This window comes from Natrix helvetica, assembly GCF_964273705.1.
Source record: "Natrix helvetica genome assembly, chromosome: 8".
Taxonomy (NCBI): domain Eukaryota; kingdom Metazoa; phylum Chordata; class Lepidosauria; order Squamata; family Natricidae; genus Natrix; species Natrix helvetica.
This window is the reverse complement of record NC_138559.1, coordinates 7,007,030-7,028,739: the sequence shown is the minus strand read 5'-3', so window position 1 is coordinate 7,028,739 and position 21,710 is coordinate 7,007,030. Positions and strand designations below refer to the sequence as shown.

Here is a 21,710-nt window from a genome sequence, read left to right as displayed (position 1 = left end):
ACAGAATAATCAATGAAATGACAAACTATTGTGGGGACAGTGAATCTTCTTGAAAGATTTCTCTCTTGATATTAACCTCTCTGAGTCTATCACCATTGATCAGCAGCTGTGTCTTCCATCGCGCCATTGATCTTTGCACAAAGCTTCTGATGTTTCTACTGACCCTGTTATTTCTGGGCCCTTGATTATCTGATTAAATGGTAGGGAATTGAATTTCCCCTTGTAATCAATCCAAGCTACATTCAAGTTTAATCAGTTTAAGATTATTATTATTATTATGCATGTGTTATGTAGAGTTAGATTCACAATCTTAAAACTGGGGGAAATTTGATCATTCAAGTCCTGAATCAAAGACCTAAGGATGATGAAGGTAGCATCTAAGAATATGAACATTTCCAAGCATGGTGGGGTATTCTTTTTTAAATAAGGTAAATTATCTGTGTGTAGACACTAGGAGGCAGTTGTGTGGCTGCACTTGGCAAAGATGAGGCAGCGCAAGCATCAAAGCGAGCCAGTTTGGGGGCTTGGCCAGCCAGCTATCACTACCGGTTTGGTGACCCACACCCAATTACTACTACCGTTTCTCCTGAACGGGTCCAAACTGGGAGCAACCCACCTCTGGAAGGGATCCTCCCTAGTTTCTTGCTCTGTAAAGGGAGGGGGATAGATGTATTTTCAGGTTTGCAAGATGCTGTTAATGTGAACTTAAAGTTAAGCAAATGCTCCTAGATTTGCTTCTAATCTGGACTAGCTCGCAAGACTAACACACAAAGAAAGAGGCATTAATATAGTCAATGGGATGGAAATTGGCAGCTGCCTATTTAGGAAACAATTTACAATGAAACCTATTTCTTCACTTTTCAGAAATGCAGCAGTGAATGCCGGCAGTCACATGTTGATAACTGTCAACATTTACTCCTAAAATCTTCTCAGTTTCTCGATATTTGCAAAATTAATCTGGGATTGTCACCAAATTTCAGACATTCATTAAAACATATGTGAAGCTGATAATGGCGGCATAGCCATCTGTTGACACAATAGGGAAATATAATATAATGTTGCATGCTATGGACACAGTCCAAGCAACATGAAACCCCTTAGATCAGCCCACAGAGAGAACTGTGCATGTGGTTATTCTTTTTTTGTAAAAGTTTTTTATTTTTAAACAAAGACGAACAAAACATAAAACATAAAACCTTCATCAATTACATTGATTACATATAGCGTGTCATTTGGTTACAGGCTTTTGTGCATTCTTTCCATACTCACCACTTTCAGTTGTATATAAAATCACAAATTATCCATCAAATATACATAGATACATTATTATCGTCATACATCATTTGTTCAGTTACAATTGTTATTCACTTTAAAAAAATATTCTAGGTATTCATATAATTGCATCATTCTTAGTCTATTTAATAATAATATGCCTTTATAATATCACCTGTATCATTCTGTTATTCTTACAGTATAAAAAATTCCCCAACATTTTTCATTTCCATGTTTTTTTCTAACCACTGATAGAACAAATCCCATATCTTATAAAATTGTTCATCTTCTTGTTCTCTAATTTCAAATGTCAATTTACTCATTTCAGCACATTCCATTATTTTTCAAATAACTTCCTCCTGCATTGGTATTTTCTCATTTTTCCAATCTTTTGCAAATATAATTCTAGCTGCCGTTAAGATATTTACAATCAAATGGCATATGGTTATTCTTATTTTTTAATATTAATTTTTTTCAAAGATTGCCGTTAAAAAAGATAAAAAAATAATGCAAACTAAAAAAATAAGACCAAAAAAGTGCAAAAAATATAGAAAAATATTAAATAAAATAATAATATAGTAAAGAAAAAAAGAAATGCATATACACATACACACACAGAGAGAAACAGAGATATTTCTATTTGTTTATACACAAGGATGTATAAGCAAATATAAATATTTCTGTATCTCTCTCTGTGGCCAGCATAACTCAATGCCGAAGGCGCACGGAACGCTGTTACCTTCCCGCCAAGGGTGGTTCCTATTTTTCTACTTGCATTTTTATGTGCTTTCAAACTGCTAGGTTGGCAGAAGCTGGTACGAGTTGGCCATTCCCACCCAATCACATGACCACCTAGCCACCAGGGTCATCAGGTAGATCATATTAGTGGTCCGCGGGATTTAAAAGTATGAATTTAGTGGTCCCTGAGGTCCGAAAGGTTAGGGACCTCTGGTCTAGCTATGGAAGGTGACAAATCGCAAACACGATCTTCTATGAGAGTTTGGAAAATCAGAACTCGAAAGTTTCTGTAGGAGCTCCCATAAGAGAGGATGATTTCAGGGTCAGAGCAGCCTGCTGGGGTAAATGCAGCTACCAAGTCTAAGATGGTGTACTTCATCCTGTTATATTCTGTCCACAGGTCTGAAGCGGACATACACTTGCAACGTCTGTAACGTCACTCTAAACTCAATAGAACAGTATCACGCACACTTGAAGGGCTCGAAACATCAGAACAAGTAAGTCTGACTCTCTGTTAGCTGTGGTTGAGTGAACAGGACATAGGATTATTTCCCCTTCCCATTATACCGTATTTTCTGGAGTATAAGACGCACTTTTCTCCTCCCCCCCCCAAAAGAGGGTCAAAATCTGGGTGTGTCTTATACACTGAATACAGTATTTTTGGCCTCCCGAAACTCCGCCTCCTTTGCAAAAATGGCCATGCATAGCCTTTAGGAGGCTTCCAGACTGCTCCTAGGGGCTGGGGAGGGCAGTAATGAGCAAAAAAACGGGCCAGGTTTTTTGCTTGTTTTTGTCCCCCACACAGTCCCTAGGAGCACTCTATAAGCCTCCTAAAGGCTTTACACACCCCCTTTTTTGACAAAAAATGGGCCCATTTTCACCAAAAATGGGCCGGTTTTTGCTCGTTTTTGCCCCCCCCCCCTGCCCCAGGAGCATTCTGGAAGCCTCCTAAAGGCTATGCATGCCCTTTTTGGGGGAAAAAAACCAGGCCCATTTTCACCAAAAAAAACCAGGCTGTTTTGGAGAAATCTACAGAGTGCAAAAACTTTTTTTAAAAAATTTGCCTCTTCAAAATCTTGGTGCGCCTTATACTCCGGTGTGCCTTATACTCAGGAAAATATGGTAATTAACCTGCATTTGTGAAGATTGGATGCAAGCAGAAAAAAAAATAAAAAATTAAATAACCAGATTAGCAATAAAAACAGAGTTTAGCTCATACTCCCAATCTTTGCTGATGTGGTAGATTGTGTGTACAAAGAGGGAGATGGTGTGATGTGTTACAGTCAATTGGCAGTTTACCAGAAAGGAAGGAGCATATTTTGAGGAGGGCGACAAGACAAAGAGGCAGCACATTTAGAGCTGGTTTGGGACAAAAAGAAAGAGATTTGGCCTAGCCAGTCCAGAGAATCTCCCACAGAATATCTGTTATGGGCATATTAGTATAGGTTTAGTCTGGCAACAGTCTGTCTATATGATGTGAGCAAATAAAGAATTGAACAATTGGACTTTTTTGTGGCCCACCAGTGGAGCTGGGGGCAGACTCAGACAGTGAGGAGGTTGGGGAGGAACATGGCCAGTCTTGGAGTCTGGGGAATGCTTGGACGAGGGCTCTGCATCGGGGGCAGAGATAGAGCCAGAGCCGTTACACAGTTATCAGCTGCCTTCGGAGTCTGTTCCCAACATGCACATCGCAATTCTGCCAAGAGAAGGTAATAGCTAAAGAATAGGGGGCGACTCGGGAGTAAAGGCACAGGTGGATGGTGAATGGCCCCTCATCTAGAGGAGCAAAAGGGGAGTGGAATTTGCAGGTGGCAATTAGTTGAATTCAGTAGGGTGAAGATCTGTTCCTGACTTCTTGCCAAGTAATTGCTGCTACGGCATGGCGTTTGGAAGATATCGGCCTGGCAGCTCTCCAAGCGTGATTAAGGTCTGTAGTTGTGAAATCTCTTGAAAGACTGTTGTCTGGGACTTTGCTGGAGAGGAATTCCCTTTAACCTAAATAAAATAAGTTTTATCGGGATTAGGAGTCGGCTTCATGATCTTGGTAGGCCTAGGTCCGAACAGTTCTGTTCTGTGTTGTTCTTCAGCTAAGCCTGACAGCTGGCACATGTGTAAAAAGCCATGAATGTGAAATATGCCATATATTCAGAAAAGCAGAACGAAGGGGAAAGAAGGCCAGCGGGATGCTGTCAAAATAGGGAAGATGGAAATTGGAGGGGAGATTGTGATGCCGAATCTATGCATTTATAAATTGTTTATGTGTGAGAGTGAGAGAGACAGAGAAAGAGATTAAAGTGAAGCCCATGATGAATAGCACTTATTTTCTGGGAACAAAAAGAAAAGTTTAACTTTGCTTTGCCAATTTAAATCTGCCTCTCACCTCGCCACAGCTCTTATAGTCTTGTCTATTATGTTATTCACATCTAGCTGTAGCTGGTGTGCCTAAGTGTGAATTTATGAAAAAGCGATACATTTGATGTTTTGTTTTGTTTTTAAATTTTGGTTTTTACATCCTAAGAAATATTCCCTTATCGCTAAACGATGGTGCCATGATTTTTTTAAAAAAAGCCTCTCTCCAGCATTTGCCCTAAGACACTGAGTTTGTCGATCAGAAAGGTCGACAGTTCGAATCCCTAGTGCCACATAACAGAGTGAGCTCCTGTTGTCCCAGCTTCTGCCAACCTAGCAGATCGAAAGCATGTAAAAATGCAAGTAGAAAAATAGGAGCCACCTTTGGTAGGAAGGTAACAGTGTTCAGTGCACTTTTGATGTTGAGTCATGCCGACCACATGACCATGGATAGCGCTGGCTCTTCGGCTTTGAAACGGAGACGAGCACCGCTCCCTAGAGTCAGGAAGCTGTGGCACACTAATGCAACAACTATACAGTTGCATCTTTTCTCCATTGCTTTATTGAACTCATTTAAAAGTTTTTTTAAAAAAGGTATGTAGGAGAGGGGAAGGGGTGAGCAATAAACCAGTTCTTCAGAAACAAAAAGCAAAATCAGACCTCTTTTCTATACATGGTTAGATTCTATTTCACCTATGACGAATTCAGAAAGCAGTCTGGAAATATGAAATTGCAAAAATCTCACCAGGTCTAAATCAGGTTAATCCACCTCCCTCCCTCCCTCTCTCCCCTCCCTCTCTCCCCTCCCTCTCTCTCTCTCCCTCCCTTCCTCTCTCCTTCCCTCCCTTTCTCCCCCTCTCTCCCCCTCCCTCCCTTTCTTCCCTTCCTTTCTCCCTCCCTCCCTCTCTCCCTCCCTCCCTCCCTCCCTCTCTCCTGCCTTCCCTTGTTACTCTTTCCAACCCTGCAGTGTATTGGAAATAGCAATAGCACTAGCAGATTTATATACTGCTTCATAGCGTTTTACAGCCCTCTCTAAGTGGTTTACAGAGTCATCCTATTGCCCCTCAACAATCTGTCCTCATTTTACCCACCTCAGATGGATAGAAAGCCGAGTCAACCTTGAGCCAGTGAGAGTCGAACTGCCGACAGCTGGCAGTCAGCAAAAGTAGCCTGCAATACTGCATTCTAACCACTGTACCACAACAGCTCAATAAATTAAGTAATAGGGCGTGAAACACAGTGAGCAGGATAGATCTCCAAAAATTAAAATGGGACAAACTTAGCAGAGAGTATGAGGGTGGCAAAAGGAAGCTGTGAGACCGAAAACAAGTTTGATCTAGAAAAGAACTACAGGGGGGGGGGAAATCCAGGAGAAATTCTCCAATGCATTCTTGTGGGCGAGGCAGCTCAGAATATTGGCAATTGCTCCATTCTAAGCCTGCACAATATTCTGATCATGTGACTCAGAGGTGCTTTTTTTGCAGCCCATCTTGTATTTCACAGTACCCAAGCATATATATGTGCAACATGAGGACAGAGCAGCGACTCACAAATGCAATATATTATTATTATTATTTTATTTGGAAAGGAAATACAGGTGCATCTTATCTTGTTGCAGGTAAAGGGGTTGGGAAAAATTCCCAAATGACGCTCTGCTTGTTTTCCATGTGTTATTTTTCATCCAAAAATAAACTCTCCCATTGTAATAGCTTCTACTTTTCCTTTGCAATTTCCTCTGCACATCTCATTACTCTTCAAGGCTGCAGCCAATATGTTTCCACTGAGGGTTTTTTTTTTAATTGTTCATATTCTTCAGAAATGCTAATTGTTTTGCTCTATACCTTCTTGTACTTTTTGTGCGAAAGACACAAAGCTTACTTTATTAAGGAGAAGTTGGCCTTCCCTCTAGGGGGATTTTTTAATGGAGCTAGCCTAGTTTAAATTGAATTGCTGGTGGCAGACTTGGGCAAGGTGAACTCTTAAGATACACTCAAAATGTATTATGGTTGCAGAACGGATTGCCTGAATTCAGCAGAACAAACTACTCTTGATCCGAGGCAAAAAGCCAAAGAGTGCTAATCAAATGGAATAAATTTAAATCTCTGAATGATGCACATAGATATCTAGATGAAAGGTCACACAACTGCCGTCCAAGTAAATTCATATCTGAATACATTCAGAGCATTTGTCTACTTCTAATTCATGTTTAGGAATAAACTGGAGCTTTTGTGTACAGGGGTACCTCGGCACTCATACTTAATTCGTTCTAGGAAGGCATGATGAGAACCAAAAACAATGAGTACCAAACAATTTTTCCCCAATAAGGAATAATATTGCAGACAATGACAAATTCTAGCTTGTGTGTTGAGTAACGAAGACATGATGAGTATCGGGACAAAATTTCCACATCGAAATGTGTTGAGTACCAAATTTGATGAGTTTCAAAGCAGTTGAGTACCAAGGTACCACTGTAGATAAAAATAAATAAAGAATAGTGCATAAAAAATGGACTTCTCATGTCCTGTGAACTTGGAATGGGAAATCAAGAAGAATTCTCTAGAAAGATGTGGTCAGAAGCACATAACACAAGTCTATTACAGTTGGTTTATTTAGCAAGAGAATTAAACTTACTGCATTAAGACAAAGTTGTACCTTGTAGAAAATGATAGGCAAATTAAATATATTCCTTACATTGATCTTAGATGTTGACCCGTAGAACAAAATATATGGTCAAAATATAAGATAAATATAAGGAATATATTTAACTAGCCGATAACCCGGCATTCCCCATGTATTAATTTATACGGGGAAAATGTCTGGACCAAACGTAATTTCTAATGTTGGATTTTCTCCCTTAGCAGAGGGAGCCACCTTGTGAAATACTGTGAAGCTATTATCCTGGCAACTCCACTGTGCTGTACAGTAGAAGCCATTTTAAGGCACAACAGGCTGTATCTTAACAGAACACACCCCCTGAGGGGTGTTAGGGTTGTCTTACCTCCCACAATATTTGTCAACAGAGAGTATGTCATCTATGTACCAAGTTTGGTTGAAATGGCTCGAGGTTTTCCAGAGTTATGCAGGAACATACACACACACACAGCCATTTATATAGAGAGAGATTTGCTTAATATGTAGCAATGAACCCAAGCAGCTATCAAAAAAGAGAAGATACATTGAGGGACAAAAGAAATCCCAAAATTTCAAAGAAAAGATTCAGGAGACTTTCAGAACAAGCCATTCTAATAACAATAGCAAAAGACAGGAGGTGAAGGGTCTGTGATGAATGAAAATAGATTTAGAGTGTCAAGCATGAAAAGATAGGCAATGATATCTCACTCAAGAATCTTGAGAAGTAGAGAGGGAATCTTAACAAGACAGTAAGGGAAAGAAAAATGAGAAAATGTTTAAGAAGTTGAAAGGAATCCCAGGAAAATGTACAGATAAAATATTCAAAAGTAATCACAGGTGGGAATTGATGGGTTCTTAAAGAAAGATGGAAAAATTCCATACTTAAACCTTTTTACAAATGGAGTTACCGTATGATTCAAATGATATTCCCCCAGAGATACAAATGGTGCTGACCCAGATTATGTTCAGGAATCTGTTAAAGATCCTGGTTGTGGCACCAATTACAGTTGGTGTGGCACCAATTATAGAGAAGATGAGAGAAGGCCAAGGAGGCTGGTATGGACATGTCCAGAGAGCAGCATCTTTCACCGATGCCAAGACATCCTACCAAGTAGAAGTCAATGGCCAGCAGGCTCGCGGGCATCAACACCAGAGATGGCAAGACACCATCAACAAGCATATATGCAAGCCACAGGCCTGCGCCCTGGAGATGCAGCTGATTGCACAAAGTGTTGTTCCATGATCCGAAAAGTGGACCCTGCATCTGGAGGAAAACGAGGAGGAGGAGGAGGAGGAAAGGAGGAGGAGGAGGAGAAATAGGAGGAGGAGGAGGAGATGAAGAAGTGGAGGAGGAAGAGAAGAAGAGGAGGAGGAGGAGAAATAGAAGAAGGAGAAGAAGAGGAGGAGGAAGACAATAAGAAGAGGAGGGGAGGAGAAATAGGAGAAGGAGGGGAGGAGGAGGAGGAGGAGGAGGAGAAATAGAAGAAAGAGGAGGAGGAGGAGAAGAGGAGGAGGAGGAGGAGAAGAGGAGGAGGAAGAGGAGAAGGAGGAAGAGGAGAAGGAGGAGGAGAAATAGGAGAAGGAAAAGAAAAAGAAGAAGAGAAGGAGGAGGAGGAGAAGGAGGAGAGGAGAAGGAAGAAAAGAAGAGGAGGAGGAGAAATAGAAGGAGGAGAAGGAAGAGAAGGAGGAGGAGAAATAGAAGGAGAAGAGGAGGAGGAGGAGAATAAGAAGAGGGGGAGGAGGAGGAAGAGAATAAGAAGAGGAGGAGGAGGAGGAGGTAGTCATCCTCTTTTCTCAGGCTTTGTGGGTAGGTGAAGGTGGAGCCCCTGCTTTATGTGCTTTTCTGGTTATATATTTCCTTTAGGACATTTATGATTCCCTCCCCCACCCCATTTTCTTTTTTTTAATTTACTTTTTAATGATACGCTGCCTAGAGCCAATAGGAATTGGGCAGCCTATAAATTCAATGCATGTATAAATAAATGAGGAAGATGGTGGCCAACCATCCATGCAATCATCAAAAGTAAAGCTCAACTGAATGCCATCAGATTAATTAATTTTTCAACTTTGATCTACATCCCTTTGGAAGAAAAAAGGTGTAATAAGGTGAAGACCAAGGGATGGGACTGAAGGCATAGTAAAAAAAATGTATAGTTGAGAGTCAGAGAGTCAAGCAACCAAATATCAATTCAGCAGTGGTCTCTCGTTGTTATGGTCCAGGTTTCTGAGCATCTTTACTTGATAGGACTTCTTCAAGGTTCTGATTCTTGTAGGACCATAACCCTCATATAGGAAATGATTGCAACAGTTGGTTTTGGGACTGATAAAAATGCAGGAGATTCATAAATAAATAACAAGTTTCTCAATTCTTTTATTCTTGTTCTTATTTTTGTTGGACAAATTCTAATAAATAAAAAATGGGATGCAGTGGCTCAGTGGCTAAAGACGATGAGCTTGTCAGCAGTTCGGCGTTTCAAATCTCTAGCGCGGCGTAACGGAGTGAGCTCCCCTTACTTGTTCCAACTTCTGCCAACCTAACAGTTTGAAAGCACATAAAAATGCAAGTAGAAAAATAGGAACCACCTTTGCTGGGAAGGTAACAGCGTTCCTTGCGCCTTCGTCATTTAGTCATGGCGGCCACATGACCATGGAGACGTCTTTGGACAGCGCTGGCTCTTTGGCTTTGAAACGGAGCACTGTCCCCTAGAGTTGGGAATGACTAGCACATATGTGTGAGGGGAAACTTTACCTATGAATAGATAGATGATAGATGATAGATAGATAGATAGATAGATAGATAGATAGATAGATAGATAGATAGATAGATGATAGATAGATAGATAGATAGATAGATAGATAGATAGATGATAGATGATAGATAGATAGATAGATAGATAGATAGATAGATAGATAGATAGATAGATAGATAGATAGATAGATGATAGATAGATGATAGATAGATAGATAGATAGATAGATGGATGATAGATAGATAGATAGATAGATGATAGATAGATAGATAGATAGATAGATAGATAGATAGATAGATAGATAGATAGATAGATAGATGATAGATAGATAGATGATAGATAGATAGATAGATAGATGATAGATAGATAGATAGATAGATAGATAGATAGACAGACAGACAGACAGACAGACAGACAGACAGACAGACAGACAGACAGACAGACGTAGTAGGAATTAGACCACCTCAAAGTTCTATGTAAAGATTCAAATCTTCAAACAAAGGAGAACTTTTCTTTCTTCTAACATTCCCGGGTATTTTTGGCAGAGGGATGGATGGCAACCCTACCTTGATCAAAAACTGAACTATCCTGGGAAGCAATCATTTTCTCTTTGTAAGACCCTTCTTTTGAATTAACATTCTTATTAGTGTTTCTAGCTAATCTCTCTTCACATATACATTATGATATAAATGGGACTAGTGACTCCTGAGACACTTAATAAAGCAGAAGCAATGTGATGTTATCAAATGCAGCAGCCTGAACATTCATAAATTTAATTTGAAACGGTAGTTAGAGATGCTCAGCCAGCCAGTTTTTGATAAGCAATTGCTTTGATCGTTCCCCTTCATCCTTCTGATTGCTCTTACATGGTTTCCTTTAGTGATGAGAAATTAGGAATGCAGGGGAATTGGATGGATGTCTGGTTTAAAAAATTAGCTGGGGGTTGTGGGAGAAAGGAGAAGGGGCAGCTATGGATATATAGTTGTTTTCTGGATATTTGCCTCACTTTCAATACAAGAAACAGTACTGATCATTTACAATTAATATGTCTAAAAACTGCAGAATTCTACAAATGTGTTGTTGTTAGTTGTGAAGTTGTATCCGACCCATTGCGACCCTATGGACGAAGTTCCTCCAGGCCTTCCTGTCCTCTACAATCCCCCAGAGTCCATTGAAGCTCATGCCGACTGCTTCGGTGACTCCATCCAGCCACCTTATTCTCAAGTCATCCCCTTCTTGTTTTGCCATCAATCTTTCCCAGCATTAGACTCTTCTCCAGGGAGTCCTTCTTCCTTCTCATTAGGTGGCCAAAGTCTTTGAGTTTCCTCTTCAGGATCTGGCCTTCCAAAGAGCAGTCAGGGTTGATCTCCTCTAGGACTGACCAGTTGGATCGCCTTGCAGTCCAAGGGACTCGCAGGAGTCTTCTCCAGCACCAGAGTTCAAAGGCCTCCATTCTTTGGCACTCAGCCTTCCTTATGGTCCAACTTTCATAGCCATACATTGCAACTGGGAAAACCAGAGCCTTGACTAAACACACTTTTGTTGGCAGGGTGATGTCTCTGCTTTTTAGTATGCTGCCTAGATTTGCAAATGTGTAGAACTATGCAAAAGGGTGTCCTTCCTTTATTGACGAAGCTTTAGGATCCTTAAGTTTTGGGTCAAGACTTTTATTAAAATACTAACCATGGAGGAAAAAATCTGACTTGGCAGAATTGAAAAACAGTATCTAGAGTTCTCAGCACAGGAAAAGAATTACTCAAGACTAGTACCAACTAGAAACTACTGGGTAAAAATAAGCAGCATCCAGACAGCTGAAATATTGTACGTCTTGATTACCAGTTTTCCTAGGGATTGCAAGCATTAGCTCAATGTCCTAGATGAAAAATAACCCTGGATCTAGGATAGGCATTTATGCCCCAAAATCCATATTAGGAAGGCACATACTTATTCTTCTAATTTATCACTTTTACTTCTGACTATTTTTATTGATTCATTTGTATCCCACCTTTATTATCTTTACAAAAACTCAAGGTGGCAAACACATCCCACACACCTTCTTCCTTGCTGATGGTTTGAGTTGGCTGGCAACAATTACTAAATAAAGTTAGCAGATCTCTTAGTCATCGGATGAACACGGAAGAGCAGGAAATAGAAGCAGTAACTTCTTGCTACCATCTAGCACAGTGGTGGGATTCAATTTTTTTTACTACCAGTTCTGTGGGCATGGCTTGGTGGGCATGGCAGAGGAAGGATACCATAAAATCTCCATTCCCTCCCCACTCCAGGGTAAGGATACTGCAAAATCTCCATTCCCTTCCCACTCCAGGGGAAGGATACTGTAAAATCTCCATTCCCTCCTCACCCCAGGGGAAGGATACTGTAAAATCTCCATTCTCTCCTCACCCCAGGGGAAGGATACTGTAAAATCTCTATTCCCTCCCCACTCCAGGAGAAGGATACTGTAAAATCTCCATTCCCTCCCCACTCCAGGGGAAGGATACTGTAAAATCTCCATTCTTATCCCACTCCAGGGGAAGGATACTGTAAAATCTCCATTCCCTCCCCACTCCAGGGGAAGGATATTGTAAAATCTCCATTCCCTCCCCACTCCAGGGGAAGGATACTATAAAATCTCCATTCCCTCCTGCCTCCAGGGGAAGGATACTGTAAAATCTCCATTCCCTCCCCCACTCCAGGGGAAGGTTACTATAAAATCTCCATTCCCTCCCCACTTCAGGGGAAGGATACTGAAAAATCTCCATTCCCTCCCCGCTCCAGGGGAAGGATAGTGCAAAATCCCCATTTCCATTCCCTCCAGATCATGTGGGAGGCAGAGAATAGATGGGGGCATGACCAGTCAGAGGTGGTATTTACCAGTTCTCCAAACTACTCAAAATTTCTGCCACTGGTTCTCCAGAACCCGTCAGAACCTGCTGAATACCACATCTCATATAGCAGGAGTCTGGGTTTTTGCAGCCCAGTTTTCACAGCCCAAGTCTTTGGCAGCATGTCTGAAGTTTTTTTTTTTTTTTTGAGTTCTACTTTTGTGGCAGCAGACTCTCCCAACTGGCCCATGACAGATAGTTGTATATTAACCAATATTTGTGTTCATTTTACTTTTGATCTGCCTCAAAAATGCTTTCTATCTCTACACAGAAATTTAGATAGATGATAGATAGATGATAGATAGATAGATGATAGATAGATAGATAGATAGATAGATAGATAGATGATAGATAGATAGATAGATAGACAGATGATAGATAGATGATAGATAGATAGATAGATAGATAGATAGATAGATAGATAGATAGATAGATAGATAGATAGATAGATAGATAGATAGATGATGTATAGACGATAGATAGATAGATGTAGATAGATATAGATGGATGGATGGATAGATGATGGATAGATAGATGGATGGATAGATAGATAGATAGATAGATAGATAGATAGATAGATAGATAGATAGATAGATAGATGATAGATAGATAGATATTAACTGATTGATTGACTGTCTGTCTGACTTATGCAATCAAACATCGTAAGTACTGTCAAACCTTTATTGCAATATTGTCTCTTAGCTTTTACTTATCACCTTTTCCCCAGGAGATAAAAGGAAAGGACACTTTCTTTTTATCTCCAAACAATCCCAAGAAATAGACAAGGTTGAGACAGAGTGGCTGGCCGAAAGTCTCTTAAACATTTTCCACGGCTGACTGTGGCCTTAAATATGGACTGCAGATTTTCACCTCAATAATCAACCTTGAAAATTCACAAATTCTGCTTGGCAGAGAATTTGCGTCTTTCTTGTTTCCCCTGGATAAAACCTGCTTGCATTATTCCTCTTGTCCGGAATGCCCTGGCTGCTGCTTCCAGTCCTTTGTGAGAAATTTTAGACTGCCTCTTTGGAGGGGCAATTCATGGGTCCAATTTATTTTCTCATTAATATTATCACAATGTGTTTGAACTCTCAAATTGAATTGGCAGAGGACCAGCTAAAGGAGAACAAAAAGGAGTCTTAAGAGGTCAGATGCCCTTTGGTTTTAATGTGCCAAATTCCTATCGTGCTTCTGGTTTGAAAATGAACACATACGTACGCAAGCAATCACACCGAGGAGCACCATTGGGAATGGTTTGGAGCCGCAGAGCACAGAGGCAGATAGACAAGAAATATATCCTGTTATCTATCATAAGAGGGACGCGGTGGTTCAGGGGCTAAGACGCTGAGCTGGTCGATCAGAAAGGTCCCTAGAGTGATCTCCCGTTACTTGTCCCAGCTTCTGCCAACCTAGCAGTTTGAAAAAATGCAAGTAGAAAAATAGGAACCACTTTTGATGGGAAGGTCACAGTGCTCCATGCGCCTTCAGCATTTAGTCATGCCAGCCATAGGACCATGGAGACATCTTCGAACAGCGCTGGCTCTTCGGCTTTGAAACGGAGATGAGCACCGCCCCCTTTAGTCAGGAACGACTAGCACATATGTGCGAGGGGAACCTTTACCTTTACTTTAAATAGAAATGAATTGTTTTGTGGGTACCTTATATTGTTGTTAATATCTATCACTTTTTATCCCCATTGAGTAGGATTGTCAAACTCACATCATCATGGAGGCATCTTGTGATGTATTGGAACTTTTTTCCCCTTCGCTAAACCAGGCATGGATGTGGCCAACGCGTGACACATCCGGCCCAGGGGCTGGGAGTTTGACAGCCCTGCCATAGAGCATCCAATTCCTGTCACAAAATTCCATGCAAAAATGCAGTATGAAGTCTGCTCCTAGTCCAAACTGTGTCTCATCCTGCAAGCCACTCCTAGTTTTCATCCATACCAATATAGAGTGCGCAAAGCTCTTTGGCAGACTCTTCCTGTCCCCCCACAAAACCCAAAGAGAGTATTTTCTGGATTCAATCTTCTAATTCAGGTTTAAGAAATTTAGAATCTTTTCCAGTAAATGGAGGGGAGCTCAGGTCTAGAAATAAGGGGGATTAAGCAGTGGTGACATTCATTTTTTTACTACTGGTTCTGTGGGTGTGGTTTGGTGGGCGTGGTGTGACTTGGTGAGTGTGGCAGGGGAAGGATACTGCAAAATCCCCATTCCCTCCCCACTCCAGGGGAAGGATACTGCAAAATCCCCATTCCCTCTCCACTCCAGGGAAAGGATACTGCAAAATCTCCATTGCCACCCCACTGTGGGGCCAGCCAGAGGTGGCATTTGCTGGTTCTCTGAACTACTCAAAATTTCCACTACCAGTACTTCAGTAAAAGGTGTCTGGTTCTCTGTCAAAAACCTGCTGGATTTCACCCCTGGAATTAAGCCAATGAAGGACATTAGGTCTCTCAAAGCTGAGCCAGTTCTGTGTTTGAGCCCATCGTAACTCACAACATCTTCATCAAACATTTTTGAAAGAAAAAGAAATGATTTCTTTATTCCAATCATTGCCGGACTCCTTCAAAGGAGAGAAGCTTTGCTTAAGCTGGTCCCATTCTTCCCGTTGATTGTCAGCTATTCTTGGCAATACCACAATGGTTTCAAAATAGCAACTATTATTATGAAGTCCTAGGACATCCACAATCCTTAACGTTAAAAGGAGGGTTAGACCTTTCAGAACATCTGTTGTGGAGGCCAAGGATAAAAACTTTAATTAGGGGCTTGGGACACAAGCCGAACTGATTGAGTCATTGTCTAACAGGCTGCTCCCGAAATAAGTGTGTGTCTTCTCTATCCGTTCCAAAGAGACTGCAACCGATACAAAACAAGGATTCTACAGAAGAATAGGGCCCAGGGCCGCCATGCCATTTGCTGAAGGGGCTCTTTGTGTTGATCATAGGCTTCAGGATTGTGATGACCTTGGGCAAGGCACAGAGGCAACACAGTCCGCTGATAGTTCAAACTCCCCTTTATTGCTCCAACTTTCTCCCAATGGCCATCCCGGAGCAAAACGCTCTCACACAGACCTCTAGCAGGCTCTGGCTGCAAGTAGTCCAGCAAAACACTGTTAACACAACAGCTTCAAGGCAAGAAATCCAGCAAGTCAAGGCACCAAGGTAATCAGTTCCACGAAGCAAAGGAACTAGGCAAGAAGTCCAGCCAAGTCCCGACATCAGCACACAAAACTCCACAAATTCAGCACTTCTTCCTGACAAGCGTCCCTCCCCACAGCGTCTCCTTAAGTCTCAGTCCCCAGGTGTGCCTTGTGAAGAGGGGCGGGGTGCTCTCCTCTTGAGTTGTCAGGTCGGCCCATGCTGTTCCTGTCTTCTCTCCACTCTCCGTGCTTGGGGATCAAGAGGGGGCGGTCCTTGCTCATCACATGAGCTCTCGCTCTTTTCATCTCTATTTCCTGCTTTCTCTTCCTCTCTCTCTTGGTTATCCTGCCCCCATTCCTCCCTGCTGGCAAGCTGTTCCAAGCCTGAGGGAACCGGGGCAGCCTCCTCAACCTCCATTGACTGCAGCTCCAACTCATCCTCCTCCATGGACTGAGGCTCCGACAAGGCTTCCTTTACTGTTGACAAGGATTAACAGTAAAGGAATGGCAGGAGTTTTGCATGACTCCGCTCATGGGGGTCGCACAAGCTTCAAAACTGTGGAGGTGAAGCACCTGACCATGTCTGTGTTTCTTTTTAATGTTAGGCCAAAAGGAAAGAAGCCCTATGTTCAGCTTCCAATCTCAGGTGTCAATTTCAGGACCAGGAGTGAAATCAGATTAAATAACTTCAGGAACGTGGTGGCTCAGTGGCTAAGACGCTGAGCTTGTTGATCAGAAAGGTCTGCAATTCAGCGGTTCGAAACCCTAGCTCCGCGTAATGGAGTGAGCTCCCGCTATTTGTCCCAGCTTCTGCCAACTTAGCAATTTGAAAGCACGTAAAAAACACAAGTAGAAAAATAAGAACTTGCTTTGGTGGGAAGGTAACAGTGTTCCGTGCACCTTCGGCCTTGAGTCATGCCAGCCACATGACCACGGAGACCTCTTCAGACAGCGCTGCCTCTTCGGCTTTGAAACAGAGATGAGCACCGCCCCCTAGAATCAGGAACGACTAGCACATGTGTGAGGGGCACCTTTACCTTTACCTTATATTTTCACAATGCCATGAGGGCATGGAGGAAGTCAAACATTTTCGAAAATGAATAGAAGGGGTTGGTTTTCCTTCGTTCTGCCAATTTTGACCTATTGTGGAGTCACATGGAATGAATTTCCAATCTGCTTTTAGCCAGTTCTGTAACAAAATTATTTGACAGCCCTATTCAAGGGATTTTGAGAAAATTTAACTATCCTGATAATGACTGTAAAGTTAAGATTTTCTTTAGAAGATCACTCCATAATCACAGAAAATGTATTCTCCAGTTCAAGCCTGAAGATTTAATAGGGGCTGGTATGAAAAATTGCACAAAATCAGTTGGTTTTATTTAGACTTTGTGCACAGATGCTTAATTGAAGCTGGTATTTATTAACATAAGCTGTTTTGTCAGGCCAAGATCTGTGCTAATCATAATATTAGATCTGGTGTGCTGAAGAAGATATCATGTCCTTCTATGACTTTTTTTAGCAGATTTTTTTTTATTTTTTCCCTTCTACAATACCTTACAGCCATTATATCAATATTATTATGTCATCATACCTGTACATGTATATAATATTTTGCTTCTATATTTACACATCTTTATACACAGTTCTATATATATTTATATATATAGTTCTTCGGCTTAATTAATTTTATTCTTGTTTTGCAGCCATTTGTACCAATTGTTCCAAATTTCATAATATTCCGACTCTTCTTTATCTTTTAATTTCAGTGTTAATTTGTCGATCTCTGCACAATCCAAAGTTTTTTGTATCACTAATTTGTCCAAGGGGGCATTATTTTGTTTCCAGCATTGGGCAAATGCTATTCTAGCTGTAGTTAGCAGATGTGTTAATATGTATTTAATTTTCTTTGTATATTTCCCTTTGATTATTCCCAGCAGAAAGATTTCGGGTTTGTATTTTATCTGTTCTGTAATTTCTTGCACCCATTTCCAGATTTTTGTCCAATATTTTTGTGTTCCCTGGCAGGCCCATCATATGTGATAAAAAGTCCCTTGTACTTTTTTACACTTCCAGCAGGTCGGATTCATGTTTGGGTACATTTTAACCAATCTTCTTGGTGGTAAATGCCAACAATAAAACATTTTGTACATATTTTCTTTAAGTTCTGCTGATCGTGTTAGTTTATAATTTGTGTTCCAAATTCTTTCCCAATCCACTAGATCTCTGTTGTAACCAAAGTTTTTGGCCTACGCTATCATACTACCTTTAACTTTTTCTTCTTCTAATGTTACTTCTAATAAATATTTGTAAATTTTCATTATGAATTTATTTTCCGGGCCAATTAAAATTTTATCTATTTGTTGTAATTCTGTGTATATTCCATATTCTTTTACATTTTTTTTGTATCTCGATTGTAGTTGGAAATATGGCCACCAATCTATATTTATATTTTGCTCCTTTAATTCTTGTTTTGTTTTCAAATTCCCTTGGCTGTCTAAAATTTCACTATATAATATCTAACAATTTTTGATAGATCTAGTGTATTGGGATGTGTCATGGCTTCCATCAGTGACGTGCGGTGAGGTTTATGGCTGGTGAGGTTGGTGACATCATCAGCGTGATCCGCGGTCCCCTTCATGTTGACTCAGGAAGGAGGAGAATGGGACCACGTTTGCAGGAGGCTAGCGCTGAGGAGCTTCCTGCACAGGTGGTCCCATTCCCCTCCTTCCTGAGTGATTGATGATTTTTTTTAAAAAGGCCATCCTAAATCCTGTAAAGGATTAGTCATATAACCTGAATGCCAAGCTGACTTAAGCACTCTATAATAAACACCCCAATGACCTCATATTGGAGATAGACCAGGCAACCCCGGGTTCCGACATTAATTTAACCATCTGAATATATGGAGAAGGCTGGCTCCTGACCTCTCTGAAACTGGATTACCACAGAATAAAAAAACCGCTTTCCTCCCAAAAACTCCTTCTGTGCCAGCCGACATTAAAAACAGCGGAAGGTTTCTCTTTCCCGGATTCGATTGCACAATAAAAGCCCCATGGAGGACTTGGGTGTCTCTTCGTCCCTCCTGCGGACATGCCCAGATCAGGCGTGCAAGCCCGGGGTCCGTTTGCCAAGTCAGAGCTCTCTTTCCGGGCCGTACAAGGCGATTGGGGAAGGAAACGGGGCCAAGAACTTCGCCACCCCAAAGTCCCACAAAATGGAGACCTTCCTCCGAAAACCGTGGCACTTCCCTCCCGCAAAGCCAGGGGCCTCCACCCGCCTCTTCAGCTTCACTTTCTCCCTCCTCCACAAGGCATCACCTGCTTGCATTGGCCGCCATCTCCCCCAGCGCCGCTCGCTGCCTTCAGGGGCTCCTCCCTCCCCCTGACTCAGAATGGGACCACGTCAGCCTCCCTCCTGCGCACGTCCCATTCCCCGCCTTCCTAAGTCAACATGAAGGGGACTGTGGAGCGTGAGCCGTGGTCCCGCGGCTTGTGCTCCACGGTCCCCTTCATGTTGACTCAGGAGTCAGGAAGGAGGGGAATTCCCCTCCTTCCTGACTCCTGAGTCAACATGAAGGGGACCATGGAGCGCGCTCCGCGGGACCACGGCTCACGCTCCGTGATCCCCTTCATGTTGACTTAGGAAGGCGGGAAATGGGACGTGCGCAGGAGGGAGGCTGAGGCTAGAGGAGCCTCCTGCACACGTGGTCCCATTCCCCTCCTTCCTGACTCCTGAGTCAACATGAAGGGGACCACGGAGCGTGCTCCGTGGGACCGTGGCTCACGCTCCATGATCCCCTTCATGTTGATTTAGGAAGGCGGGGAATGGAACGTGCGCAGGAGGGAGGCTGAGGCTAGAGGAGCCTCCTGAACATGTGGTCCCATTCCCCTCCTTCCTGACTCCTCCCTTTTCCCTTTTTTTAAATTTTCATGGTGAGACTGGTGAGGCTCTGCCTCCCCTGCCTCCCCTGACCGCACATCCCTGGCTTCCATAGTGGAAAGCCATGTCGGTATTTTCATGTAATGTTTTTCTCTAATTTTATTCCAGACCTGTATCAGTGCATCTCTAATATAGTGTCTGTGAAAGTATTTTTGTTTCTTTTTACCCTATTCCCATAGGAAAAGTGCCATCCCGTTTGCAAATCGTGGCCCTCTAATGTTAGTATTCTTTTATTTTTTAAATTTATCCAATCCCTGATCCATGTTAGTGCTGCTGCTTTGTAATAAAGCTCCCAGTCAGGGAGTCCCATACCACCTCTGCTTCTGTCATCCTGTAGAGCTTTCAACTTTATCCTGGCTTTCTTCCCTTGCCATATAAATTTTAATATAATCTTATTCAATTCAGTAAAAAAAAATTTTTCCTAATTTTATGGGGATTGTTTAAAATAAGTAGAATAGTCTCGGTAGTACATTCATTTTTATCGTTGCTATTTTCCCTAATAATGATAGTTGTAGTTTCCCCCATAATTCTAGATTTTTTTTATTTGTTGCACTAATTTTGTATAATTATTTTCTTTTATAGTTGAGCACTTTGCAGTTAGCCATATTCCAAGATATTTAACTTTCTTTGTCACTTGCAGTCCTATTATTCTTTCTAATTCTTTATTTTGTTCTTCCTTCAAATTTTTAGTTATCATTTTAGTCTTTTCTCTATTAATCTTTAACCCTGCTACATCTCCATATTTTCCTAATTTTTGCATTAAGCTATTTCCTGTTTCTAGCGGGTCTTCTATAATGAATACCAAATCATCTGCAAAGGCCTGAATTTTATACTCCTCTTTTTTAATTTTCGTTCCTCTTATCTCCAAATTTTGTCTAATTCTTATTAAAAGACTTTCAAGCATCAGGATAAAGAGCAGAGGTGATAGTGGGCAACCCTGCCTTACTCCTTTCATTATTTTAAAGGTCTCTGTATTTTCCCCATTTAATAATATATTTGCCCTTTGGGTGGAGTATATTGTTTCTATTAATCTGTCAAATTGGTCCCCTAATTTCATATTCTTAATTTATTGTGTCATGAATTCCCAATTTAAATTGTCAAATGCCTTCTGTGCATCCAAAAAGACAATTGCCACTTGTTTCTCTGGATGCGCCTCAAAGTACTCTAAAATATTTGCTATTATTCTAGTGTTATTCCTGATTTGTCTTGTTGGGAGAAATCCATTTTGGTCTGAATGTATATAGTCATTTAATAGTTTTTTCAATCTCTCCGCTATTATTGTTGTGAATATTTTATAGTTGGCATTTAATAATGAGATTGGCCTATAGTTTTGAATCTGTTTTTTAGCTGCACCTTCTTTAAATATTAATGTAATATGTGCTTCCCTCCATGAATCTGGTATTTTTGCTTTTATCAGTGCCTCATTATACATCTCCAACATCAAGGGTTCTATCAATTCGTTCAATTCATCTATTATTTTGTATCATTCTGCTGGGAATCCATCTGGGCCTGGCATTTTATTATTTTTCTGTTTCTGAATCGCCTGTTTCAATTCTAGTTTCATTATTTTTTTTGACAACATTTCTTTCATATCTTCTGTTATTGACAGGTTTTTTTTCTGGTTCCATTTTTCTCCAAATATTTATCAAGTTTAGCTCCTCCATCATCTCAAAACAGGTTGTTGGTAAAACTTTTTTTATTTTTAGTATTTTTGTCACTTACGTAATCTTTTTTACTGTCTACTATGGCATTATAATCTCCTATTATGCAGATATTCCTCACTCCAATTTCTCTAATTTGTTTATGTAATTTTATAAAAGTCCTTCTGATTTTCATTTGGAACGTATATTGCTACCAATAGTACTGATTTTTTATTTATCCATATCTCTATCATTAATATTCTTCCCTTTGGGTCTGCATAAATTAAATTTGTCTTTATCCCATCTTTAACATATCTTGCTATCCCTTTTCTCTTTTCTTCTGCTGATGCTGCATATAATTTT

At 41.0% G+C, this 21,710-nt stretch overlaps 1 protein-coding gene across 5 annotated transcripts in view; it reads left to right on the top strand.

The window, feature by feature from the left end:
- Positions 1 to 21,710, top strand: part of ZMAT4 (zinc finger matrin-type 4) — a 214,519-nt gene that overhangs the window by 180,617 nt on the left and 12,192 nt on the right. For 4 of the 5 annotated variants that reach the window (XR_014176028.1, XM_081960825.1, XM_081960822.1 and 1 more), the window contains one exon: positions 2,411 to 2,507. The exons of the other annotated variant lie outside the window; for it this stretch is intronic. Coding sequence is in view for 3 of the 4 variants with exons in the window: in XM_081960825.1 (XP_081816951.1) it covers positions 2,411 to 2,507 (97 nt within the window). In the remaining variant the exon portion in view is untranslated. The remainder of the gene's footprint in view (positions 1 to 2,410; positions 2,508 to 21,710) is intronic. 5 annotated transcript variants of the gene reach the window in all.